The sequence below is a fragment of the Oryzias latipes genome, chromosome 1, assembly GCF_053564925.1.
Source record: "Oryzias latipes strain Hd-rR chromosome 1, Olatipes_Hd-rR_3.1".
NCBI lineage: Eukaryota > Metazoa > Chordata > Actinopteri > Beloniformes > Adrianichthyidae > Oryzias > Oryzias latipes.
Window position 1 is genome coordinate 31928615 of NC_136237.1, and position 26716 is coordinate 31955330.

At 41.8% G+C, this 26716-nt stretch overlaps 2 protein-coding genes and 1 long non-coding RNA gene across 20 annotated transcripts in view; 2 read left to right on the forward strand and 1 right to left on the reverse strand.

The window, feature by feature from the left end:
* Positions 1-3885, forward strand: part of LOC144991386 (uncharacterized) — a 30247-nt gene extending 26362 nt beyond the window's left edge. The window contains exon 3 of the long non-coding RNA XR_013655369.1: positions 3747-3885. This is a non-coding gene — a long non-coding RNA (uncharacterized LOC144991386). The remainder of the gene's footprint in view (positions 1-3746) is intronic.
* The window catches only part of LOC101166443 (adhesion G protein-coupled receptor L3.1), a 175612-nt gene extending 167874 nt beyond the window's left edge, over positions 1-7738 (reverse strand). For 14 of the 16 annotated variants that reach the window (XM_078945363.1, XM_078945359.1, XM_078945354.1 and 11 more), the window contains exon 1: positions 7264-7738. Coding sequence is in view for 1 of the 16 variants with exons in the window: in XM_078945345.1 (XP_078801471.1) it covers positions 3375-3389 (15 nt within the window). In the remaining 15 variants the exon portion in view is untranslated. Of the gene's footprint in view, positions 1-3374; positions 3495-7263 lie in introns of those variants that run through there. The other 2 variants (XM_023956145.2, XM_078945345.1) reach the window with 2 other exon arrangements.
* A 467-nt stretch (positions 7739-8205) lies between these two features.
* Positions 8206-26716, forward strand: part of LOC101166191 (multiple PDZ domain protein-like) — a 66395-nt gene continuing 47884 nt past the window's right edge. For 2 of the 3 annotated variants that reach the window (XM_023956120.2, XM_023956128.2), the window contains exons 1-16: positions 8206-8774; positions 9474-9539; positions 10657-10823; positions 16722-16952; positions 17043-17111; positions 17218-17340; positions 17452-17535; positions 18234-18341; positions 18450-18552; positions 18651-18742; positions 20614-20833; positions 21190-21264; positions 21837-21916; positions 22976-23122; positions 24723-24908; positions 25055-25216. In XM_023956120.2, the coding sequence (XP_023811888.1) occupies positions 9527-9539; positions 10657-10823; positions 16722-16952; positions 17043-17111; positions 17218-17340; positions 17452-17535; positions 18234-18341; positions 18450-18552; positions 18651-18742; positions 20614-20833; positions 21190-21264; positions 21837-21916; positions 22976-23122; positions 24723-24908; positions 25055-25216 (1860 nt within the window). In that variant the 5' untranslated portion in view covers positions 8206-8774; positions 9474-9526. The remainder of the gene's footprint in view (positions 8775-9473; positions 9540-10656; positions 10824-16721; positions 16953-17042; positions 17112-17217; positions 17341-17451; positions 17536-18233; positions 18342-18449; positions 18553-18650; positions 18743-20613; positions 20834-21189; positions 21265-21836; positions 21917-22975; positions 23123-24722; positions 24909-25054; positions 25217-26716) is intronic. The other variant, XM_023956126.2, reaches the window with a different exon arrangement.

Below are 26716 nucleotides of genomic sequence, written 5' to 3' on the forward strand. Positions count from 1 at the left end.
AACATGTGAAAAAAAAAACACAGTCCAACATGGCTAGACGTTAGCGTTCCTTGTTAGCAACAGATTAAAAAAAACAACTGATCCCGATAAAACTGAAGTAACTGTGACCATGTTGTACCAAGATCCTTGTACCAAACTTGATGTAAAAAAAAAAACAATGCAGTGCTGCACGTTACCATATTACAATAAAATCCAACCTGTTTGAAACAGAAATTATCCATAAATAAGACATTTTGGATTAGTCATTACAACAACAAAAAGGGTTCCAAGAGTGCCTTATCAAAAATATATATAATATATATTATGGGGTTATATGTTTCAATTAATTAGTTTGTTCCAAAATGGAAATGTAGTATTTACTTAAAAAGCACTGTTTAATAGTTACTCATGTTTTTTCTTCCACAGAGATCATTTTAAGTAAACCTGCAAAGTGAAACGATAACTGGACACCTTTCAAACTTATCTAATGATTAAGGTCACAGCCGCTTACCTGAACCAGTAAAATTAGAACTGATCCTTTTGACCAGAATTGAAGCTTCAGAAAAGAAAAAAAGGAAAAACATGAGGGAACAATGTCATAGGGGCATTTCAAACAGCTCATTTCCTAATGGTCTTTTTTCCTTTTTAATTTTGGGCTGATTTCCATAAAAGAGGTCACCACAGTGAAGCAATTTGCACGGTCATTTGGCAGAGGTTTCACACCGGATCCCCCTCCTGATGCGACACTGTGGCTGAACCTGGAATGAAATCCACAACCTGCTAATTTCTGCCACCACGGCCACAGGCACAGCATGTTTCCTGACGGTCAACGGACAGATATCTGCTAAATAATGATCTAATTTTCCATGTAGTTATGGTCCGATCAAGTCCTTCACCCTTCATGCATGATATGTTGCTTAGAAGACAAACTTTATAGAAATGTTCAAACGTGGCTTTGAGTGATGATTTTCCATGTTATGGACCAGAATTCTCTTTTTGATGTGGTTGCCTTTTTATGGTTAGGCCTTTTTTTGACCTAACCATAATTCAGTTTACAGAAAGTTTTTTCCTACTAAAAAACTTTTTCATGCTCAATAAAGAATCAGGTTTGCTGACATGAACATGAACTATTTAGTATATTTTCAATTTTTCTCCATCTTTTTTTAAACAGATTTATGAACCCTTTTAGGCATTTTGGGTTCACTTAAGTCAAAGTGAGCTAATGAAGTTAAAGAAATAAAATAATGTAGAAATGAGTGTGTTCTTTTTCCTTAAAAATATCAATGCAGAAGGAAAAAACGTACATTATTCATTGATTTGTCCAGTTCCATCTGCTTCAGTTACATTTAAGGGTTAGACTAACAGTAAATTTGCCCTATATTTTGTTTTTTTTAGACGCATTTTAATACGTTACAGTGGTTTGTTCACAATGTCAACAGCTCATTTTTTTTCTTTTTTAAATGGATTTATAATTTCTTAGAGGTGTCCGGAATTTATTTTTTGCATTAGCTATAAAATTCTCCATATAAAAAGGTCATTTTCATTACAACATTATTTTTGTTATTATTGACTTGTGTGCATTCAGTAAAAGTCTAAATGCAGAAAATATTTTTAACTCATTGAGGTAAAAACTTTATAATAAGTATCACTCAAAAGATTTTTATTTTTAATAGCATCTGTGACTTTGGGTTCTAATCTAATTACTAATGTCTAGGATGATTAAAATGAACCTCTACAATATTAAAGGACCGCTGCAGTGGGTTCTCTTTGACCTTTAGCGTTTAGTAGACAACAACATAAGAAAACAACATTTTGGAGGTATTTTAACGGCCAAAAAAAAGAGGCTTCAATAGACCAGCATTTAGAAAAAAAGTGGAGCATCTTTCTCTGGAGGGCAGTTTTAATCGAAATCACATGAGTACCGAATCAGTGAATACCCTGAGACCTGACGGTTGAACGTCTTCTGCTGCCTTTCCGGGCATAATTAAGTAACTGCACACTCCTGCCGCATGGTCAGACACTAATAGAGCTGAATGATATCGGACACGAGTATTACACATGAAGACAGGAGGGCTGAGCTGACAGCTCAAGTCAACAGTGGAGAAAGTCTGGCTGATTCTTTGAAGGAGGGCAAGGGTAGGAGGAGGGATGTGTTAACACATGACCGGCTTCTTTCAGCCATGAATCAGGGCTCGTTATTTCAAAACGGAAGAGAGATGTCATCCAGCGCTGGAAGATGAGCTTTGGAATGTGGATGAGGCGAATTTTAAAAGTTGTCTTCTTTTATAAAGTAAGCACCTTTGTTTATTTTTAATTAAATAAACTTTTGCCAAGGCTTTAAAGACCCCCCCCCCCCCCCTCAACTTATAGGTCAAAAGAGTGGCAGATCATTTATATTCACCGGTCTGTTGCCTCTGAGAGGAAAACGTTTCCAGTTTATCTCTACAATTCTCTGACATTAGGGTTTACCCTCACTCTACATACGTTTATGGAATAAGAAACTGGAAGGCCAAGAAAAATGTAGGTTCTTAAAATGTTTTTTGTTCTGCGAAGAATTCACCACATCTATCAAAATGAAAGTTATCATCTTTAAAATTAAGGATCAAAGAACCATTTTCTTCTGGGCTTTTGAAGTTAATGTCACTATTTTTTGATTAATTCATTTTATTTTATTTGTGGTTGTTCATTTTGTGTAACAGCAAGAAAGATTGGCCAAAGAAAGAAAAAGAAAAAAAAAGCCAAAATACTGCATAGTGGTGTAGTGGCAGTAGTGGCAATTAAGGTTGTCAAAATAAAATAAAATAAAATATGTTACATGTAAAAATACCACATTTTGGGTAACAGCACTAAAGATTGGCAAAATAAAAAAATAATAAAAATAAAACAAAATGCTAAAATACTTCATTTTGGGTAGGAGCGATTAGAGTTGTCAAAATTAAATTAAATTAAATTAAATTACATTTAAAAATACCACATTTTGGGTAGCAGCAATTTAGAGTGGCCAAATAAATAAACAAGCAAATAAAAAAATTTAACACAAAAAACCCCACAGTGGGACAATTTCATTCCGTGGGTTTACCAGGGTAAAGATCCTGACATTCACATCCAGTGGTTTAGCAAATGCTGATTAAGCTAAACCTTCATCACAAATCAACAACCCCTAAATAACCAACAAGCTATAGCCACCAGAACAGCAACCAATCACGACCTGGAACATTTCAAACCTGGAAAAGGTCTACCGTAAGCCCACCCCACTGGACACCAAAAGCGTTTTCACACTGAGCTGTTGAGTTCAGGTAAGATGCTCTGCTTTGCTCAGTTAATGTGAGAGCTGATGGGAACTCCACCTGAAACCAGGGTCAAAGTTTCATTCAGAAACAAAAAGTGGTAGTTACCATGACGCCATGCATGGTCAAGATGTGAATGAACAGCTCCCAAAGCAAATCTGCAGGACCGCGGTCAAAATAAAGACAGAAAATGTCTTAAAAGGCAACAAACATGAGGCAAAACGAGGCAGTTTTCTTCTTTGATCTTTTATGGCCCTCTAGGTCAGAGGTCGATTCAGACTATAGCGCCCCCAAATGAGCAGCTGATGGAACTGGGGGACTTTTTTTGGGGTCACTTTTGTCTACTCGGGTTGGTGTGTGAAAACAAACCAAACCAAAGAAAATATTTTTAGTATTTGCAGCAAAAAAAAAACTGTCTTGGTGTTTGTTACTGCATGTGTTGTGTGTGTGTGTGTTTACACACTTGTGCTTGACTTTTAGCCCCTGCAGACTTCTTCCTCAACACCTGCTGACTCCGCCCACCCCCCCTGCAGAGATGATTGAGGCTGCCACCCTCCACCAATCACCTGGCTGGGAGGGAAGCTTAAAAGCTCCCAGGATCCTCTGCTCCAGTGGCAGCTGAATTCCTGAGAGGAATTCACTCTTCAGCCTGCCGCCGCCGCCGCCGCTGCTGTCCGTCCGTCCGTCCGTCCTGTCCGGCCTCAGCCCGTGAAAGCCTCTGGTTTCCCTCTCTTTTCTTTGTTCTGGCTTTGTCCTTTTGTTAAATTGAACCTCGTGAATATTTTTTGCTTACTATAGAGTTTACGTTAATTCATCATTTCAGTCTTTGGTTGGTTAGTGTCCTTGATTTTTACGCTGCAACACCTGCCACCTGGCACCCGAATAAACGTGTGTGGTCAACCTAAGCCCGCCCGGTTAGTTTTTCTTTCTGTTACCTATTTTCTCCCTCCTCCCTGAAGAGGGACGTAACAGTGTAGGAATACAGAAGAAAAAGAAGGACATTTCTAAAGAACGTCTTCTAGAACCTCATCCAAAACCCACCATATAGCAAAGATGTATCCTCTGGTATAAAGGAAGTCATGTTCCAACACAAAACATTCATTTACTGTTGTCCTGGAGCAGAATCAGATGGAAAACAGGACAGAAATTTCAATCTGCAACCACATTTTCCACAGTATTTGGAGGATGCAACTGTGGAGCAACATCAACTTTTTTTCCTGCAACTAGCAGCCCTGTAATGCGTTTGAAAGAACAGAAATGGGGGACTACGGAAGCCTGGAAGGGAGGAAGATGAATGGCATCCGGAATGTGTGAACTTGCACCAGCCACTGTATTCAAACGGATAATGGAAAAGAAAACTTTTGTGGCGTCAAATGTGTTATGCTCTTAATCAAGATTTTAGAAACTTTGAGATACCCCAACAGGTACCTGCAGTATGGAAATATTACCGATTTTACCAAAAGAAACGGACGATTCTTTATGAAAGTGATCTAAAAAGAAAAAAAAAAAAATAACACCATGGTTCTGTGCATGGCCGTATATAGACATGGGCAAGAGGAGGGCAATGTCCCACTTTAAATATGATGACTCGCAAAAAATCCAACTACAAAAAATAAAAATTACAACCAAAAAAAAAACCCTCACAAAGAGCCAAAAGTCAAATAAATTGACAAAAACACAACAAATGTAACGAATCGAGTAAAAAAAACACACAAGGATCGACGACAGATGGATTAAAAGACAGACCAAAAAAAAAAAAAAAAAAGATAAATGGAGCCTCAACAAGACACAAGCCAGTGAGTGTCCTGCTTGTGCCTGTCCCTAGCCGGGTAAACGTTGAGGATAGTTTCAGGAAGAGCATTCAACATAAAACTTACAAAACATGTCAAATAGATCAAAGGAGAAGATCAGTTTGTGGCTAGATGAACTGATATGATGATAGCATGGTTTTCTATGCTTTTTTAGGTGCACCACCAACTCTCAGCACATTCTACCGGCACCCCATAAGGGGCTGGCCAAATCTGGGCCTGCTTCTGTGTTTGCACAAAATTGCACCAAACCTGAAGTCGGACTTTCTAACAGCCAGCTGTAACTAATCTGATTATCCTCCCGCTTGTCTTCAGTGATCTGATCTCCGGCGAGATTGAAATTTTCCCCGTGAGCTTTGGACGTTCACAGGAGATGGGTTGGAGGTGGGCCCCCGTTGACACAAAAAGATCCTTTCATTAGCGGGTTAAGAGACTTTCCCAGAATCCTGTTAGCATGAGGGCGCTCCGAGTGAGGCCTCCATCCAAGCAAAACAATTCAAATCAGCACAGCCACAATGACTCACGCCCAGTTATTTATTTTTATGTTATCCCACAGCAAAAGATGTTTGTCTCGCTTTCGGAATGGGAAACAAAAAAGGAAGTGGTGAGCTAATTAAAGGAAGACGCAGAATCTTTTTTTTTTTTTTGCTTTTGTGCATTAAATAGACGTCTGGGTTTGCAGACACGTCGCATAACGGGTTTCAGCCGTCTATCATTAACGGCGTGAAGCCTGACAAACATTCTGTGGGTCACTTTTGAGAAGTTACTTCACTCTGTCAAAAAAAAAAAAAAAAAAACTAAGAGTTTTGACTGCAGCTGGTGTTACTTTGCACAAAATAAACCCCAATCAGGACCGGAAAACACAACAATCCTCACTGACTCCATGTTTGCACGAGCAAGAAACACTAAAGTTGTTGATGCTCAGCCACAAATGCCCAAGTGACCTTGAAGACGAGCCTCAATTTTCCACAAATGTGGCTAAAATGGCAGCCAACCTTTTGCAATATGTTTCCTCTGGAGCAGCATGGACAGTTTAACGCCAGAACCGACCCCTTGCTCTGTGGATCCCTGCAGCAACAACCTTCCAGCCGGCATAGGCGACCCGGTGCCGCCGCCGCCGCTGCCGCCATCCGCCCACCGAGATCAACACGCACAGACACACAGGAGTTTGCACACTGAATGTTTGTTGTGAGACGGTGTCTGTGCCTTCATTCAAGTGGCCCAAGCACAGACACCATCAGCAGGATGAATGCTGGGGGGGAAGGAAAAAAACCCAAACACTTTAATTGCACAATATCTGTAATTATTTGTGAGGCACTCCATTGTTTAAACATGTGGCCAACAATTAGTGTGAATTTAGACAATCATTAGCCCATTTCCTGCTCGTTTCATCTGATTTGGTACTTCTTTTTCTGCTTCACAAGGTCATCTGCAACCCAAGAAGCTTTTTTTTTTTTAATTTTTTGACTGTAAATAAAAGCCAGGGGCCTTTAATCTTGTATGTGCGTGATTGACGGATCCTAAAAGGTGCACTGTCCTGCTGCTGGATGCTGCTTTTCCCCTCCAGATTCACATGGATTCCTGCATACTCCAATGACAGCCGCAGAAAATAAAAAAATAAAAAAAGAGAAGGAGGGGGGGGGGTAAGAAAATGAAAAGAAAAAAAAAAGAGAGAGCTGATCTGTCATCCATCAAACCAAACCATGTGATTTGTCACTGCAGCCTGCAGCAGATAGACGCTGCAAACACATAAATAAATAAATGAAGAGAATCAAATGTGAGGGGTGCGAGAGCGCGCGCCATGCCAGTCCGATTGCATTGATTGGAGAGGCAATTTGCCTGTTACTTCACCTTATGGCAACATCTCCCATCCGGAGCGACGCCCATGCATGCAGGCGCGCTGGAGCATCTTCCGCGTGAAGCCCATACATCCATGAGGCTGGATTGCAGTGGTCCTTTTTTTTATTATTATTAGTATTATTATTGTTATCCCTTTAGAGAAATATTTCGCAGGCCACATTCCCATGGGCATCAGGCAAAGTCAGCGCCGCCACGCAGCTTTCAGAGCATCTCTGTCACGCAGGCACGCGCTGTGACACGCAGCCAGGAGGATTTTTTTTATTTTTTGTGCGTGTCTGTGGCTGTAAATTACACTGAATAAACAAATGAAATCCAAGCGGGGTCCTTACCGTGTCGCCAGGCGCAAGGGGTACATAGATGCACACATCTAGCGCAGAGGAGTCAGGAATAACCTTTTCCTGCGCGCGTTCATCCAGTCACCGCGGCGCAAAAACGCACCAAAAATAAGAAGAAGAAAAAAAAAGAAAAGAAAAATCTTCCTTCGGTCGATGGTTCTTCAACTCTCGTGAATTCTTTTTTGGCTGCTACAATGACAGACCTTCATGGAAGGGGGATAGAGCTGGGGGGCATGAATAAACCAGCCGCTGCGTGTTTTGGTATCCCGATCACACAGAAGGAGAAGCAGGAGGAGGAGGAGGAAGAGGAGGAATCGCCGCGTCGGTTCGGGCTCGCTCAGCGCGCAGCGAGTGCTTGGAGGAGGACAGAGGCGGATCTTTCTCTCCCTCTCTATTCGTCTGTCTGTCCTCCCTCCCCTTCTTTCCTTCCTGCCTCTGACTGTATGCTTGTCGACTCCTGCCTGTATGTTCTTTATATCAGGCTGTCCTGGGGTGGTGGTGGTGGTGGTGGTGTGTGTGTGTGTGTGGGGGGGGGGGGGGGGTGTCCACACGCGCGCGCAAAGAGCCGGGGTCAGAAATGACAAACCAATTTGGAGGCGCCGGTGAACGCTCCGTTGATCAGAGCGAAGCTCCGGCGATGGGATGGGTGGAGGAGGTGGAGGGGATGGGGGTGCACAGGGGGCAATGATTCCTGCCTTTTTTTTTTTTGGGGGGGGGGGGGGTGCAGGAAGAGAAAGAGATGGAGTGGAGGGGGGGGAAACGTGGAACTGGACCTCTCCTTTTGTCCAAATGTCTGGACCTATGGCTCCACCTGCCGAGGGAAGGCGCGCAGAGGCGGCGCGCATTTCCAGCATCATAACCAGAACTGCAGCTCCGGTTTTTTGTTGTCCCTCATGACTTATGCATTTGTGCCCCCCCCCCCCCCCCCTCTCTTCTTTTTTTTTTTTTTTTTTTTTTTTTTTGCCCCTAACACCAAACTTTAGTCAACCCACAGTTTGTGACAGCAGTTTCCCAGCAGCAGAAATGACTGGAAGCCGGACCTGCTGCTGCTCCATGATCCCATTAGATTTACAAATATTTTTAAATGAAAGGGCCCCCCGAAATGGTTAAATCAATGAGAGAATGTGTAGAAAATAGGTTTGTCGACATGTGGGTGTGTGTGGTTCTAGAATGGACAGATCCCTCAGCCCCTCAGGGATGAGCACTTTGAAGATCAGAGGGAGGGGAGGTGTGTGGGTTCATGCGCACTGGCACGGTGCGCTCTCAAGCCGCGCGGACATAACGTTTGGAAATAAAGCGGAGAGGTGGAAAAAAGTGCTCGCACGTCCCCTTTCCAGCTGTATTCCCCTAGAAACACTAGAGTGTGTGTGTATATTTATGTGTGTGTGTGGCGTTCCTCACGCTGGTGAAGGCATCATTTCCTCCTGGGGGGACGGAGGCGCGCGGTCTGTGGTGAGGAGAGGAGCGCAGGGACCTGTTGATCATCTAATGGCGCAGCGGTGGAGGTGAGATGAAGCTCCGCACCATCACCTGATCAGATAATGCAATATGTCAGGATTGAAATATCAAAGTATTTGACTGTTAATTAAATTAATCTGAAGCAAAGACAGTAATTTGTCTTTTTTTTTCTCCTTTTCTATTTTTTTAATTATTATTTTTGCCGGCAGCCAGTATTGCTGCGTTATTATGAAACTACAGATTTCATTAGGCTCCTACGAAGGGCGAATAAGCACTTCCTATATCCCTGGTGCCCATCAGTGGCTCCTAATTAAATTTCAGATGAGACGTTATCATTTCCAGGCTGCGTTTTGCAACCCAAGTGGTATATTTGTGTCATGCTTTGAAGCTGTACAGGTCTCTTTCTCTCCCTCAAGTCTGAATGGTCAGGAGGCCGTGCTTTGTCGCATTTAATTACCATCACTGGCTGCTAAAGCCTTTTTCTGCAGAAGACTTAAATCCCACTAAAGAGCATTATAGGTGACAAACAAGGCGCTTGCAAACAAGCATTGCTGCAGGCATCGGAGGAGAAATACCAAAGGCCAGAGAAAACAGATGTAAAATAATTACGAGGAAACTGAAAAGATAGATTTGCACAACCGGGAGGGTTGCAAACTGTTTTTTAAATGAGATTTACTGTACAATTAGTTGTTAATATGTGGAAAAATGTCCCACCAGGAAACTTCTGTTGTTGTTTGTTACTGCAGCAAACCAACCGGCTTGTGTTGCATCTAACTTGAAATCTGGACCAGTTGGAGGAATGGAGGTGATGGGTAAGTTTGCGTGGAAAAAAAAAAAAAAAGGTTCCGCTAACCTTAAACTCTGACACCGGTTGGGATTGTTATGAGAATGAGTGTAACTTCACCCATTGAAAACATCGTTCTTTCAACCACATGCAGTCAATTCAGTCGCCATTTTCCCACGATATGGACGCCGCCACGTTGGGACCAGACGTTATCAGTCAGCTGTGATTAGTCTGAGTCGATCTGAGTCATCGTTTCTAGGGGCAACCACTCTTGCCAATTAGGTGTGAGCTTGTCGGAAGTCCACATCCCTACCACTTGAAAGTGGGTTACGCGGAATCTGTCAATCAATCCTCAACGTCAAAGTGGAAGGGGTTAGGGTTAGGGTAAGAAGCAATCGGATCAATCACTGCTTATCGATGATGTCTGACTCCAACAAGGAGGTGCTTGAATGACAAAAAAAAGCTGTAACAGAACTGACATCATACTCTCTCTTTCCAGGTCTCATATAAAGTCAGTGCGGCATCTGATCGGTCAGTTTTATAATAGGTTGCATTACAGAAAGAAGAAAAAAAAATTAGCAAGAACATGTAAAAAAAAAAAAAAGGGTATCAGAGCAAGAATGTAAATCATACTGACTGAGCAATAGCTGCTTATTTCTTAATAGAAGCATCTATGGGATTTTGGCTTCTTGGAGCCAGCAGGTACTTCCTGCTTGGAACGTGATGGGGGAGGGGTCACTGGCCTGTACCTTCAGCCAGACAGGAGAGAGTGCTTCCATGAGCAGGACTCACACCTTCTTCCAAAGTTTGTCCCGAGAAGTTCATAGGGCGTTAGCCATCTGCCACATGCAATCACGAGTGTTGAGGCTTGCACTCTTTAGCCGCTGCTCTGATAAATGAGCAAAGACAACATGGCCTCTTAAAGAGGTCGCTCACTAAGTTTATAGATCAGATTCATCTCCAGACATGATGTCAACATATTTTCTTCAGCCATAACCCACTACAAGTGCATATTTTGTTTCATATTTAGATACTGGCTTTGACTCAAGGTCACCTGGAAGCTCTAACACTGTGTGGAAAACGATTGGAAAGTGGAGTAAATCCTGCTTCTGAATGCGATAAATAATGGGGCTGTCTCTTTGCAGATACTCAGTGTGCCTTGGAAGCCGTGGAGCGGCTGCAAGCCAAGCTGAAGGAGAGAGGGGAGACCCCCACCCAGGATAAACTGTCCCTGCTGAAGACTGTCCTGCAGAGCCCCTTGTTCCTCCACATCCTCAGCTTGCAGGAATCTCAGCGGAACCCCCCGGCGAAGGTATCGCACCAGTGTCGACGTGTGGGGGGTTGGTATATATTGAACAGTAAGGAAAGAACTGGAACTGTTCCCGAAGTACTGAATGCAGGAACTGAACAGGATGAGTAATCAGCTTACCTAAGATTAACACTAAAGCTCTGTGATAGACACAGAGTGGGGGTATAGGGGGTAAGGTTATCTGTCATGGTAAAGTTTGCAGTAGTCATTCGTCGCGTCATGATGTGCAACTCTTAGAACCCAAAATCCCCACTATTGTGAATTCCAGAACCCTCTAAGAGTTATGTTCACAACGGGCCTTGGTAACGTACGTTCAACCGAACACTTCCAATGAAAAGTCTTTTATCAGCACACATACATGTGTGTTTCGGGCTTCTGCTTTCAAAACTCTGGCATCTACCTGATGCTACGTACATTTTAAATCAGGCCCTACTTATAAAACGGCCATTAAAGACACGTTGAAAGTTATTGACCAAATTGAACAAGTCCCTGTTAGGGACTTGGATGTAGTAGTGACGTAAGGATGGCGTCCCCTTTTCATTCACGGAAGTTCCAACAGTTTGAAAACTGATCATGGAGGAGGAATTAATAATTGCGGTTTGTGCCCGGCCAACTGTCGTCCAACTGTAGGTTCATGTGCTAAGATCAGAAAACAACAGTCTAATGCTAAAAGCACGTTCAGGAACCGGGTTTTCGGCGCGTTCTTGAGCGCACATCACATGCCCACTGTGTTCGTAGCATTACAGTTCCTGATCCACTATAGCAGCGGTTCCCAACCTTTTTTGCACCATGGACCGGTTTGACGTTAGACACAATACTGTGGCAAAGCTACGATGAAGGAGGCAGAGAGACATGTTAAGACGAACTATAAGCTTTTATTTTGACACTCATGACATCCTACATGACCCCCCAGCCCACTGAATACTCAACTGCTCCATCAGTCACGTGACTAGAGGAGCCATGAGTTGTGCATGTCCCGGCACGAGTAGATAATATTAGAAAGAACATTTTTGTATTTTTACTTTGAACATTATAGTTGTTACCAGGCCAGTTTGAATGGTTTTTGTTTGTAGAACAAACTGTAAATGGCATTTACTTGTAGATAATTTTTCCACTTTCCTTAACCCTTGTGCTATCCTATGGGGTCAAGATGACCATTGACGGGTTCTCCCTACCACGACAAAGGTGGATAAAGGTTGAAAGATTTCATGTAATCCATGGACACCAGTGAAGATCACAAATCATTGAAGATAAAGGTTCAGCGCACTGTCTAGTGGGTCTAGATCAAGGGTCCCCAAATCCAGGCCTCGAGGGCCGGTGTCCTGCTGGTTTTCCAGCAACCCTGCCTTATTTGCTTTTGATTACCAGGACCAGGTGTGTTTAGCCAATTAGGAGCTTCAATGGCAGGTTGGTTGGAATACATGTAGGACACTGGCCCACCAGGCCTGGATTTGGGGACCCCTGGTCTAGATGATCTCACTCCCAATGTTAAAGTACCTAGGATAGCACAAGGGTTACAGACACAAAGGTCTTTTCAGTCCCATTCACACACACACGTTCACACACTAATTGTGGTTCCGCCGCTGCCCAACACTGGTGCCAACCTTTAACCACCAGGAGCAATGTGGGGTTCAGTGTCTTGCCCAAGGACACTCCGACACATGGACGGGCAGGAACCATACCTGCAATCTACCAATCAGAGGTCAACCACTCTTCCTTTGCCAAACGGCCGCCCCAACATCAAATAATGGACTTGAGATAAAAATCCACCCATAATAAATGACCAATATGAAGTATCGGTAATTGGTGTTGAAAATTTGATGCAAATAGTTATCAGTATCATATCCAATCTCAAAAGTGTAGCATTGCCGATCACTAATTCTGATGCGTTCCACAGGTCCTCGAGCAGTTTTCTGACAAAATCTTGAACTCTTTAGCCCTTCTGTTGCAGTTTTGCTGCACAGACGGATGGGAGGTGCAACTGCCAGGAGGTGCAGGTGGAGCACTGCACGCTCCACCTGCAGCAGCATAAAATAAACTCATTGCTCCAAGAGATCATCAAAGTTTTATTAATGCAGATTATTGGCATACAGCATTATCTGATAGTTGTTACAAACATAAATATCAACCTCGTAAAAGACTAACCAGCCTTATAAAACTGCCACTGCCTTGGATGTAGTCATCAATGGACATACAGAAAATATTTGTATTTTTAAACACGTCAAATGAGTCACATTTGTCTTATTATGATTTATTCTATAACTCAGAAATAAGGTGATAAAGGCTGAAAAGTGAAATAGCTGTGGTAAACTACTATATATATATAGTAGGAATTTCAAGTCTGCTGCTGTTATTAAAATGCAACTGATGAACTGATTAGCAGACTGAGCTGGTGAGCTAATCTGAGGATTGCAGCTGTTTGTTTTTGTCATAACAAGGATAAAATACAGGAGGAATGAGTGTTGAGAAGTGACTTGCTCTCAAGCAGTCTGATAATGGGTGTTAAGTCCTTTCCAAACAAACGGGAGGAAGAACGTTGCAAGCAAACGTGAAGCTTTCCAGGTGCTCCAACAAGGTCAACACAAGGTCACGATGAAGAAGAACAGGAACCTAAAACTCAGCAAAATCCTATTTGTGTTTCTCCCAAGTAAGAATGAAACTCAACAAAAAGCTGTTTTTGCTAAAGAACATAATGGAGTGGGTTTGGTTTGATTAAATGAATCACAAAAGAACAATACTTTACATTAAAAAATTCAAAGAACAGATTATGAAAATCGCTTTTGATGAAAAAAATAATATTACAAATCATATCAAAGTAACTCCTCATCACAACAGGGAAGCAGGGTGGTAGACCTATCATGATTTGAATATGATTTTGCAGCCACAGGCCCTCACAGTCAATGACGCTTTAGTCTGATCATCTTTTGATCTATTTGTAATGTGTTCTAAAAACCCTGTGTCATTTTCTAGGACATAGTTTCTGCAGAGCGGTGGGAGTTCATTAGAAATTCACCTCTATATTGCTCTTCCTGTAACCCATATCTGAGAGCTCTCTGTTTACACTCTCCCCTCCTAGCTCATGGTCCCCTCACACCTCTGACCTAACATTACAGGTTCAACGAAAATGGCGAGCAATACTGGAGCTATCCAGCCGTACAGTTTTGAGCCAGACGGCAGCTCAGACGAGGAAAATGAAGACGCTCATGGATCTATTTGTCTTCAAGTGGAATGAATGGAAGCTTTTTTGGGGACGAGCGTGTTTACTTAGATCGTTTTCATTGCTCATTTTTTTCGTCTGCTCCTGATTCACAAAGAATTGAATACATAAATCCTCAGAAATCCAATTTTAAGCTTAAACTTCTTTATATCTGTAGAAAGAAGGGCACAATATCATGTTAAGAACACAATTTCCATAAAGGTGAACTCATTTCTGAATCATAGTATTCTAGAGGCAGACTTGAAGCAGATTGTCCTGCCGCTTGCTGGACTGGGGGAGAAGGTCAAAGATCAGAAGTTCAGCAGGAAACGAACAGCTGAATAATTGAATTTGTGTTAAACAAACCACAATGTCTCATTAGCACTAAGTTAAAACACACATTAAATGAAAATTTTGAACACAACTGAAGAAGCATTGTCTCTCTACATCCTTATTGTTGTTAACTAAGCCAAAAAAAAGTGAATCCAGTAATTCAGAAAGTCATAGATGTAATCAGACTTTGTTTCTCTAAATAAATTATCATTTGTATGATTTCAATTGTTGATGAGGGTTTATGTAATTTCAAGAAAAGGGAATTTTTGATGATGTGTAAAAAAAAGAAAAACTCTCTGATAAAGTTTATTCTTCTCAAACAATGAATTGTTTGAAGACTGGTCTTACCACACCAGCTCCTCCGGCATCTCCGAGGAAGCCTTTCGGAGAGGCCCGGAGCTGGAAATACTTCCAGAAGAATTGTTGAATCAACAATGGAACAAATTGCCTTCAAATGAGGCAAACTGTGGACTTTGAGAGAGGGCATCCTGCAAGGAGCCTCACCAACACAAATACAACAAAAAAAGAAAAACCAAACCTGCTGTGCTTTTGGAAAGCTCCTCAGAGCAAATCCCCCACAGTTCCAGTTTTTTAAATCTTAATGCCTGTATCCAAAATACAAAAAGCACTTAACCATGATTGCTGTCATTGGGGAGGAGGATTGAGATGCGCTGTTATCAAGGCTGTTTCAAACAAAAACATCTTAGAAGTATTTACACTACAACAGCTTTGCAGGAGGGATGGCCTGCAGCCCGTTTTAGTCAAAACTCACATCTGCAGAGAACGCTGTGAAGGTCTTTTGTTCATCCGCTTAAACGAGCATTTGTGTATTTTCACATTCCATTTGCATGCTTTTTATGTGTTATCCCCTCACATCTCCTTCCTCCATATGGGGGGGGGGGGGGGGGGCATTTTAGTCACTGTTTAGTCATTTAACTCACTTGTGCTCAGCATCATTACTTGGTAATTGTCCGATGTGGTGTGCTCTAATAAGATAACCACCGCCTTGACACAGAAGCTTTATTAGATTAGCCATGTTGCATGAGCCTATAACCGTTTAGCATCAATGTGTTCCAGGAACTGCGGGTTTGGACCGTGCCAATGGTCTGGACTATTGAAGGGACAGACTTGACACTGTTTTGGGTCTTTTTGGGGAGATGTAACACTGTTTTAATGGCTTTTATTTTGGGCTCCTTCAGCAGCTGTCGAAACGGATAAAACCACAAAACCACAGCTAACGACATTTGAGAAGAGAGGATCATTCTAGTCAGTTTTTCTGGAAAGAAGACCTAACATACATGATAGTGCTGTGTGCTGAAACCAGGGGCGGAGCTACGGGGGGGACAGCTGCCCCTCCTGCAAAATACTTTTTGAGTTGATATTAGTTTTGACAAAAATGTAGCCTTTTGAGTGTTACTAATAGCGCCTCAGCTAAAATAACTGTTTTTTTTTTAACAACAATAAAACAGTTTGAAATACATATATTTTAGCTTTGCATTTGTAATAGCCGTCCAATCTGTTGGTGTCATTTGCCACCCTGCCTAAGTCCCCCGCACCGACTTAAAATTTTCTAGATTCAAAAAGAATCTTTTTTGTAGAACCGTCTCTCCTTCAGGCTGCCTTTCACTGTAGATTTTTGTTGTTGGGATTTCTTCTTCTTTTACCTTACGTTTGGATCTTTTTTTGTGTGTCTAAAGCCATGCACACATCTGGCATTTGATGCACATTCAAGGACGCGCTAAACGTGTGTTTCCGAACCCGTGTTTAGCCTGTGGTGTTCACAATTGACACGAAGGGTGGGAATTTTTCTTCATTTTCTTCAGCTACTGTATCCTAGCACGCATGCCTACAGTTGGAAAGCTTGATTCAAAATGTCGGAAGTCGTGCAAATCTTCCGAATCGTCCTCCAGGCTTTTTTCTTTCACAGCTCTATTCCGATATATGAAAGACTTGGTGTCATTGAATTCCTGCCGGACACAAACCGCAATTATTCATTTTCAGACGGTTTGTACTTTAGGGAATTAAAAGGGACGCCATCCTTAGATCACAACCTAATATGAGTCCCTGATTGGTCAAAGTTCAACCGGGTTTCACTTGAAACACACATTTAATGGCCACACGTTTTGTACATGGAGGCCGAAAACGGTAGCAGAAACTTGCCTAGTGACGCGAAAATGCGAGAGGTTTTGAAGTGGTTGAACGCTTGTTGCAGAGGGTGGTGTGAACCTAGCTAAATAATGCTCATTTTTTTCATCCTTCTTTTTCCTTTGATCACTCTTTCAACCCATTTTCTCGGACTTCATGCCTTCATTCTTCAATGAATGGTGCCATTGCTCCATTGATCTACTCCTCCTTTCCCCCTTTTATGCTAGCAGGGAAAGAACATCTCCAAGTCCGTATCCATGAACTGCGGCCAATGCCCAGGCTTATCTCTTGGCTCAAAGGCACTAAGCCACAGTGACTCGTACACATGGGCCGTGGAGAACCGAAGGTCCAGCAACACCAGATCCCTGCAGAGACAAGGCAGCCTTTCCTCTTTAGGCTCACATGAGCTCCCCTTTTCAGACCTTTTTCCAGACAACCACACATATGCAGAATCTCAGGTATGCAAATAAAGAAATGATAAATAACCCAAAGTAGAGATGAATAAACTGTAGAGCGCAGTCCAACAAGAAATGTCATTTTTCCTCTAGTACTGCACTCCTCCCCGAATTTCCCGCACCATGTCATTGGGGAGAAACCTTTCTGCTATTGCACATGAGGTACAGTACAAATAAAAAAAAACATCCACCGTTTTCCTCACAGAAGCTGTTGAACTCATTTTTGGTGTTTGTGTTCCTTCTGTTTCTGCCTCTCTGACATGTTAAGAGGCGGCATGTGGAGATCATAGAGCTGACTAATGATGGGAAAGGACTCGGCTTTGGCATAATAGGGGGACGCGCCTCAGGGATCATGGTCAAAACCATTCTTCCTGGAGGAGCAGCTGGAAGGGTAAAACTGGCTCTTGAGAGAATGGTCCTCCGTTAAGGAAAATGTATCAAATGTACCAGTTAGATTTTTGTTTTAACAAGAAGCTTTGTTTGTTCTATCAATGTTTGTCAGGATACTCGCCTGCGAAGCGGAGATCAGATCCTGCGCATTGGTGACACGGATTTAGCGGGCATGAACAGCGAGCAAGCAGCACAGGTGAGGCATCACATCAAAGTTACAAACGTTGGAATGCAGAAGCCTTTTTTTGTGAGTCCAAGTCACATTGGAAGTCTTTAGCTTGATTTCAAGTCAAGTCAAGAGTCTTTGGCTTTGAGTCCAAGACTAGTCTTGGGTTTTAAGCTTAGAGTTGAACTCAAGTCAAGTCCCAGGTCTTTGATTGGAAATCCAAGTCATATCCCAAGTATTTTGCTTTAAAATAAAGTCAAGTTCCAAGTATTAAACATTTTAGATACAACTCATAATTTGCTCTTACAAATATCATTGTACCACTTCAAAACAGTTAATGCCAACACAGTCAGCACCAGGTGGGGTTTCTGCATCTTTACCAATTGAAAAACAACAGTAAAACATGTAACATTGGATCACTATAACCTAAAAGGTTAATGTCATTAAAGTTAAAATAAATAAATGAACGTTGTTCACAAATCCCAATAGTCAAGTTTGAAGCCTTTGAGGTCGTGTCTGGAGTCTAGTCTTCTAGAGTATGACTCAAGTCCAAGTCTCTGTTGCTAAAGGGCAACGTACCTGTAACCTCCCAATCTGCCCCACTGCATGTGTTAACAGTAACTTTTACATAGAAAAGTTGCCCCCCATTACATGTTTTTATGTCTGTTATGTATTCACGCTCACACTCCATCACTTTTCATCTGTTCCTAAATGACCACCTGGCTCAGGTTCTGCGAAATGCTGGAAGCAAGGTGAAACTGCTCATTGCTAGGAATGTTACCAAGGATAATCACCTTTCATCTCCCGTCCTCAGCCAGGACAGCTCTGATGACAAGGTGCATGTGTGTTCTACACTCAACTCACTTAGATGTTAGAGGATATTAAAATGAGCAACAGATAATCTTTCGAGCCCAAATATATGTTCTTCCTGTCCCTTTTTCCAGATCATTGACTTGAACGATGACTATGAGTTCAGTCTGCAGTTCACTAAAAACAGCCGAGGCTTGGGATTCACCGTTTCCAGCTATGTAGGAGACTTAAATTCAGGTGTGCACCGGAATTATTTCAAACACAGATCATAAATTATTTCACTTTACTTTGCACAACCGGTGTTTGATTTTTTTCTTTTCTTTTTTTTTTTACAGTCTATAGTGCTGGTGTGATGGTGAAGAGCATAGCGAAAGGCAGCACAGTTGATCAGGATGGACGGATGCACATCGGCGACATCATCCTGTCTGTAAGTTCTCTTGAAGGCAGAGGTTTTCGTCTTATTTATTCATTCATTAACCAATTCAAGCCTGAGGAGATGGTTGTCAGCCAGAAAGAGGTTGGATCCTTCACCGGGTATGAAGTGAGTCACTTCAGTGAAGGCGTATTTGGGCGTTTTCTTCAAAAGCGGCGGTAAAAAGGAAAAAGATGGGATCCGATGTGTGTTTGCAGTGCTGTCTTTGCACTGGTTTTCTTATGATTAAAAGCAAAATGAGTCAAAAGTCGAGGCTCTCGACTCATCTGCTGGTCCATCTGCCTACCTGAAGAAATTAATTTACTTTACAAGGCATTAAGGGTCTCCCCTTGAGTTGGATTTTGAAGCCTTGTTGCCTTCCTTGGAGGGGCTTGGAATAGAGCTAATACTCCTCTCTGACAAGAGTAGCTGGTGCTTTTTGCCACCCTAGTGAGGCATCATGGGGATTTTCAACTCAGGGAGGACCACGTAATACACTAGACACATGGGATCCCTTTATATATATGAGCTGAAAGAGGTGGGTAAGAAGGGTTTAAGCCTTGGTCAATGGGCAAACCTGTATGGAGGCACGCTGCTGTCCCGCACAAAATAACAAGGCAGTAGACTGCTTGGTGAGGCCGTAGGGGGCCCATCTTTATTCTACAGGTGTGCTGTAAGCCACAGGTCGTAATAAACCTGAAAGGTTATGTAGGGGTAAAGAAGGTGGAGAGCAGGTGTGTCAAGGATCTTTCATTTTTTTCCATCCTCCCCAAATCCTTTGCATTGGAAAAGTAGCCCGTTAGTGCTGTTCACGTGATGAGTGTGCGCTCCTTACGTGTAGCCTGACTGTTTGCCCTCGACAAAGTGCGTTCGAGCGACCACTTCCAATGAAAAGTCTGTGTTAACGAGCATTTCGGGTTTCAAGCTAGCTACAGGGGTTTCTAGCTCTACTTGCAAAACGCGTGACCATTGAACACATGTTGGACACAGGTTTAACATTGACCAATCAGGGACTTGGATTTGGTACAGACGTTTGAATGGCGTCCGTTTGAAAACTGATCATGGAAGAGAATTGAATAATTGCGTTTTATGGCTGGCTAGAAGTATATAGCCCCACATATTTGGTTTATCGGAATAAAACTCAGAAAGAAAAAGGCTGGAACGAGATTCACAGGATTTGAGATATCCCATCAAGCCTCTTCCAACTGAAGGTGGTAGTATCGGGTAGCAACAGTCCAGTGTGAAGACCATATGCTAAACATGCGTTCTTGAATGGACGTCACATTCCCAGCAAGAACGTAGCTTTAGAAATTAGGAAATAATTTAATTTAATTTAAATGATTTAATGTATTGATTTATGTTAGGCATTGTAGTCAAAGCAATAAAGGATTTATCAAACTCATTACAGAAATGATAAAATGCAAAGATAAAAAGAAAAAGATAATCAGAGCATAGTTTATATGGGCATCCTATCATCCAGGTGTCCAGTAGCGGAAGGGCCCTGTACAACAGCCTCACCCATACATCTCCCATTATTGTGATGATTACTTCACTATAGACTTGCCACTTTGCGACAAACGTCCATTTTTATGACCTCTCTTAATGTTTGAGCCTCAATGGAAGTGCGAAGAAACACCTGTGTTTCCTCAAGATGCGTCCGCTCCTTTCTACGATCCTCCACGGGCTCGGACAACCCACTAAGGATTTAGACTCCTCCTTCCCCAAGAGTTGAGCCGCTAAAAGCTGATGGATATATTCATTCCAGTGCACCTCCATCTCACAACAGAGTTCTAGAAAAACCCTCAAGCTTGATATGTGATCAGTTTGGATGAGTTCTTTTGCCATTTTTTCACCTTTTTTTTTTTTTTTAATCTTCTCCCCTTCAGGTAGACGGCGTGAGCTTACAGGGCTGCAGTGAACAGCGGGCCATGGAGGTGCTCCGGAGGACGGGACCTCTGGTCCGGCTCAGGTTGCTGAGGAAAGCCGAGCGTCTGAGTCCCAGCTTTCTCCAGGATCCTCCTCTGCAGCAGCAGCCCCTCCGTCACTCCCACAGCTTCCACGAAGGCAGCGCCTTCAAGGCCGGCCTCGGCAAGATTCAGGAGACAGGTGCTCTGCACTCAGAAAAGCAGACATGCGGGCTCAGCCGTGTCATGAGGGAACTGTTTTAAAATTAGAAAAAGCAAACGGGCAGCACTAACAGCAACATATGAATCTCCCACTGTTGGGGTGTTATTTGACAGATGAAACTTCCTTGTGTCAGACTGTCACCTGATTCAGACTGTCACTTAAACCAATTTTTAGTGCCATTTTTTTTTAAAGCCCAAGTAATTGTTTTTTTCTTTTTACCTCTATTATGCTGCCTCTCCCATATTCTTGGTGGAAACATGTTTTATTTTTATTTTAGGATTTTGAATGTATGCACATCTGTCAGGATTTCTCAAAAGTCTTCCTCTGTCTCCAAGGGATCTGCTCTCTGCGTGAAATCTCCCGGCAAGCGGCGTACGCCAGCCGACGACCTCCACCCGATTTCAAAGACGGTCGGTTCTTCTTTTCGTGCCGCACAGCGGTGCAGAACTGGATCATGGCTGTGATGTGTGCTGATTGGGATCACAAAACAACAACGTGCCACTAATGCACGGCTCTTTGATGGGGGCTCTATTAATAGATTTGATGCAATCATTTGTTTATCCAACTCATTCAGCTCATTTCTGGATGGCTTGTCGTTCATCGGCGACTTTATTTGGACAAGAATTTCGGGGCCTGATTAGAGAGCAAATAAACCCTGATTGCTGCAAGGTTTTAATACAAGGAAAAAAATCACTTTGCCATGAAAATATAAGGCACTGGATGCAAATATGCATGCCTGTAGTGTGGGTGTTAGCCTCTCTATATATGTCTATCTTAGTGTTAGTGCGCTGACACTGCTTTTTCACCTAGACAATGATGTTGTCTTCTTCCTATAATGGAACTAAGGTTATTTTTTTTATATAGGGTCCTTTTTGTACTGAGCGGAGCTTAAAACAATGTGAATATATTTGGGCCTTTGAGTGGGTGGATTCACGTATTTACTCCAAACTAACATCAAGATGTTGTCTGACTATTTAAAAAGGTGTAAAACTGAGCCCTGAGGACGAGGAAAACCTACGGAAGAGGTGGCAGCATGCAGTCGGACCACGATACGAAGTGACTGTATGTATTTTGGTTATTCAGTTGACCTTTTTTGAAGAAAAAAAAAAGTATTTTTGTGATAAAAAACTCAGTGGTATGAAATTATCATGTTGATTGCAATTATTTAATTACAAACAAATTAGTGCGCTACTTTTTCTTTTGTTTGTTTTCATCTAATTTTTAATCCACAACCATTTTCGTGTACTTCTTTTTTTTTTTTTTTGCATGGTTTTATTTGAAATCAGCCAAAAATACATCTTGAGTCACTCTCTGGCTGTGTCCGAATTCCCACCCTACTAGCCTAACTTCTAAAAAGCTATATAGTATTTGACAATTAAGTGAGCATTTTTAACAGAGACTTCTGGGAAATTTCCAAGCACTCGATTTTGGAATCGCAGATTCAGACAGCACAACAAAATAGTAAACGCACTATATTATGCACTATATAGTGAGAAGGGAAGGAATTCAGACGTGTGTTCTTGTATGCAGCACACATGTGCAGCTGGCGATGCTGTGATGTCATTAATGTGTGATATTGTGGTTTTTAACAGTATTGATCCAACACACCACAGCTATTAAGTATACTAATAACTAGAGGACTCTGGACCTGGTCATTTTTTATTTTACAAAAAAAACTAATAATAAAAAAACCTTTGGTGGCGTAAAAATAAAGTTAGGAATTTTATCACAATAAAAAACTTAGTCACTCTATATTCGGATCTTTAATCATGCCACAATGACACATTTTATTGAAAACACCTCAAAATCTGGGTTTTTCTGCAGTTCTTAGATTCAATTTAAATTGGATTTATTCAATTAATTATTTACAGGTGATAATGAATTAATTGCATGTAAAAAGTAGTCACATGACAACACTAATGAAAGCAGTAAACCTACATAAGAACAATAACTGCATTTATGTGTTAAACAATAATTTTAATTTGATCGTGCTCCTTGTGACGACAACACAGCATTCTATTCTATTCTATTCTATTCTATTCTATTCTATTCTATTCTATTTGTAAAAGACAAAGCGTTGGTTAGCTGACATCTCCAAACTCGCCTCCTGACTTTTTGCAGGTTTGCCAGCTTCAGCGTTTCAGTGAAACCAGCGGTCTGGGCATCAGTCTGGAAGCTCGGGCGGGACATCACTATCTATGTTCCATCTTACCCGAAGGACCCGTTGGTCAAAGTGGCAAGATCCTCATCGGGGATCGGATACTGGAGGTAAAAAAGCAAAGGTCTAACATCTGTGTCGGCTCCCCTGAGCGATTATACCTATTAATGTTTCTCTCTCCAGTTATTATCAAAGTGGTGTTAGACAGCAGATGTCATGAAATACTCTGAATTTTTTTTTTTATTGAGCTGCATTTGTAGGAAATGAATGTGAACGCTGACAAGTATTGGCTCATGGCACCCACATTTGTTCTTCATGGTGGAGAACAGTCTGACAAACGCTTCAGTTACAGTAATTACTGTAACTTAACGCGCTGTACAGAACTCCCTTCAACTTGGCTCATGTTCTTCTTATCTTTGAAAGAAAAAAAAAAGTTATAATTTGTGTCACAGCTCAGCCTTTGATATTAGATAGCATCAGCCTGTCAAAGTTGTCATTCTGTTTAAAAAACTGCTTTAGCTTAAATGTTTGCTGCAGTATTGTAGTGTACCGTAACCATGACGTCTAAAACCTAAAAAGCATCATCATGTCTATTTGGTAGCGTTTTTTAATGAAATATTTACATACTCTTATCAACACATCTTAAAAGTATGAAGTTCTTAAAGACGCGCTCCACTGATAATGGTATTTTGGTGTTTTTTTCTCTTCCATTTCTGACTATTTCTTTATTCAAATCGTTTTAAATCAGAAGCAACAACAAAAAAAAATACAGCTGGTTAAAGAGCGGATTTGTGACGTAGAAATATGCTGGGTGGGCCACTAGCTCCCTTCTCCGCTCCATTCCGATGCATCTGCTTGTAGGAGACCAAATTCAAATACGTCTTCATCTTCCTCGTCTCAGCTGGCATCTGGCTCAAAACTGCACGGCTAGTTGTCAACAATATGGCTTGCCATTTTTGCCGCAACAGTAATATTATGTTGGGGGTGTGAGGGGCCGTAAGCTAGCGGGAGTGTCAAAAAACAGAGAGCTCTCAGTTATGGGGAAGGGGAAGGGGGGGTGGGGTTGCTCCGTACTAAGGATCCCACCCACAACTCAGAGGCAAAGTTCTGTGAAACTCCTGCCGCTCTTCAAAAACTATGTCCTAAGAAAAACTACCAATGTTATCTAATTTTGGCCAAAAACGGCATAATCATACTTAAAAAACACTTTTACAATAGATCAAAAGGAAATTGGAGTGGGTCTTTACTGGCTGTGAGGGCAAAATCAGGTTCACATCATGATTGCTCTACTACCGTGCTTCCTGTGACGGGGCATTTACGGTGATGTGATTAGAAATTGTGCTTCTTTTTGTATCAGTCAGGATTTTCCTCGTAGAACAAGCTGCTAGTATTTACTTGCAGCAAGCTGACTTCAGCTACTTTCGTTTATAAACGTTCATTATTCTGAAAGTCAAAGGTTCATCCCATAATCTGTACAGATATATATATCAAACACATCCATGTATATCGTGGAAATTCTATTGCAGAAAACCTTAGGATGTTTTCCAGACATAAGCTATTTTTTCTTTGTTTGCAATACTTTTTCGGGGAGTGTCTTGTCCCAAAAAAAAAAAATCAAAAGAAAAGTCATAAATAAAACACCTAAAATTCTGATAAATGATTTATTTTCCAAACACGGTACATTCTGCTTATTTGGCATGTTCTCGGCAGGTGAATGGGATCCCTCTGGTTGGGGAGACCCATAAAGAGGTGGTCAACATTTTGAAGGAATTGCCGAGGTCTGTGCACCTCGTGTGCTCCCGCGTTGTTCCCCCATCGATTCCGGAGAGCGAGGAAGACGACGACAATGATGTTCAACTCAGTCTCAAGGAGCTGCTGGCCGAGTTCAATGACAAGGTGAGGGCACACGGGGTAGGTGGGATCATTAAAATGTATTAAACTGCTCCCCATTTAGGAGGTTTAAGCAAATTATGCATAAAGATGACACATAAAAAAGGCTACGGTTCTTTTGTCCTTGTCCTGTCTGTTTCTGCACGTCCCAGTTGGACCAGGGCTGTGTTATCCCTTGTCCGACCGCAGAGGACATTACTAAGCGGGGCGTGCCCCCGATGTCGCCACCTCTTGCCATGTGGGAAAAAGACGCCCAAGTTGTGGAACTGGAAAAAGGAGAGTTGGGCCTGGGCTTCAGCATCCTGGACTACCAGGTCAGACCAGAAATTCTAATGGGCCGGGTCCGAATTCCCTCCCTAACGCATATCTACAAATAAATTACATAGTGTGGGACTATGTTGTGCTCTGGGAATTAAAAGCAATTCGGACACCACGCTTAACCCTTGTGCTATCCTATGACCCCACCCTTACATTGACGTGTTCTCCCTACCATGACAAAGGTGGAAAAAGGTGGAAAGATTTCATGTAATCCATGGACACCAGTGAAGATCACAAATCACTGAAGAAAAAAGGTTCAGCGCACTGTCTAGTGGGTATAGATGAACCAACTCCCAATGTTAAAGTGGCTGGGATAACACAAGGATAACAAGGCGGATATGATGTCATGGATTTCATGAAGTTAATATCTAATTAATATGAGGGTTATGCAACGATAATTTATGAATCCACTATGTTCTGAAGGTGAAAACGTTTATAGTTTGTTAAAAAAACTACATTCAAATACATTTTTTGTGGCAAAATTTGTTATGACGCAATGCATTGTGGTCTATATTCGCCGTACTAGTGAGCATCGATGCACACTGGTTTTTCAGAGACTTCTGGTAAATTTCTAGGGCACTCGATTTTGGAATTGCAGATTCGGACAGCACTACAAAATGGCGAACACACTGCATGATGCACTTTATTGTGCGCAGTGAAGGAATCCGGACTCAGCTAAGGTTTTTCTGAAAAATCCAGATGAGGAATTCCTTTTTTCACAAGAAGAGATTTGACTTACACTTCTCCCATTTACATTTATCAAAATAAGAGCTTCTGATTTGAAGGTGGTTCTCCTTCTTTTGGAGAAAACTGCAACTTTCTCCCAAAAGTGGGACACTTCTGAACAAATCTGCTTTCCCTGGTGTAATCCTTCGTTCACATCGAACGTGATTGATGCGTCCGTTGCCTCTTTTTCGATGAGTCTAATTTGATGCTCAGTGCTTGTCCAAAAATGCATTTATAAACTTTATAAGCATGGATGATGTTGAGAAATCAGGATTTTTTTTATTTTAAAGAGAGTTACCAAAATATTGGTGATCACATCTCCCTGTCTAAGTACATGAGATCATTCAAGTTATTTTTTATGCTGATCTTTACCCCCTACTGCAGTGGCTGCACCTGATTCACGGCACATTCAGCAGTACATCTGTGTCGCTGTGATGCAGTTTGATGATTTGCCTTCCCGCATTAGTCTGGGAACAAAAAAATAAAACAAGAATAAAAAAAATCTCAATGCAAATAAGAAAAATATCATAATATTCAGGAGAACGATCAGATTGTCCTCTATGTGTAACGGTTTTCAGTTTCTTTGCCTCTGTGTTTGTTTCCTTGTTTTTCTGTTTAGGTTTGAGTGACTTCCTGTTTTATTTTGTAGTATTTCCTGTTTTGCTGTTGTTTCGAGTTTTACCTTTCCCCGTCAGTCCTGAGTGTTTCCACCTGTGTCTTGTTTCCTTGTATGTATTTAAGTCTTGTCATTCCCTTCCTCCTGTGCTGGT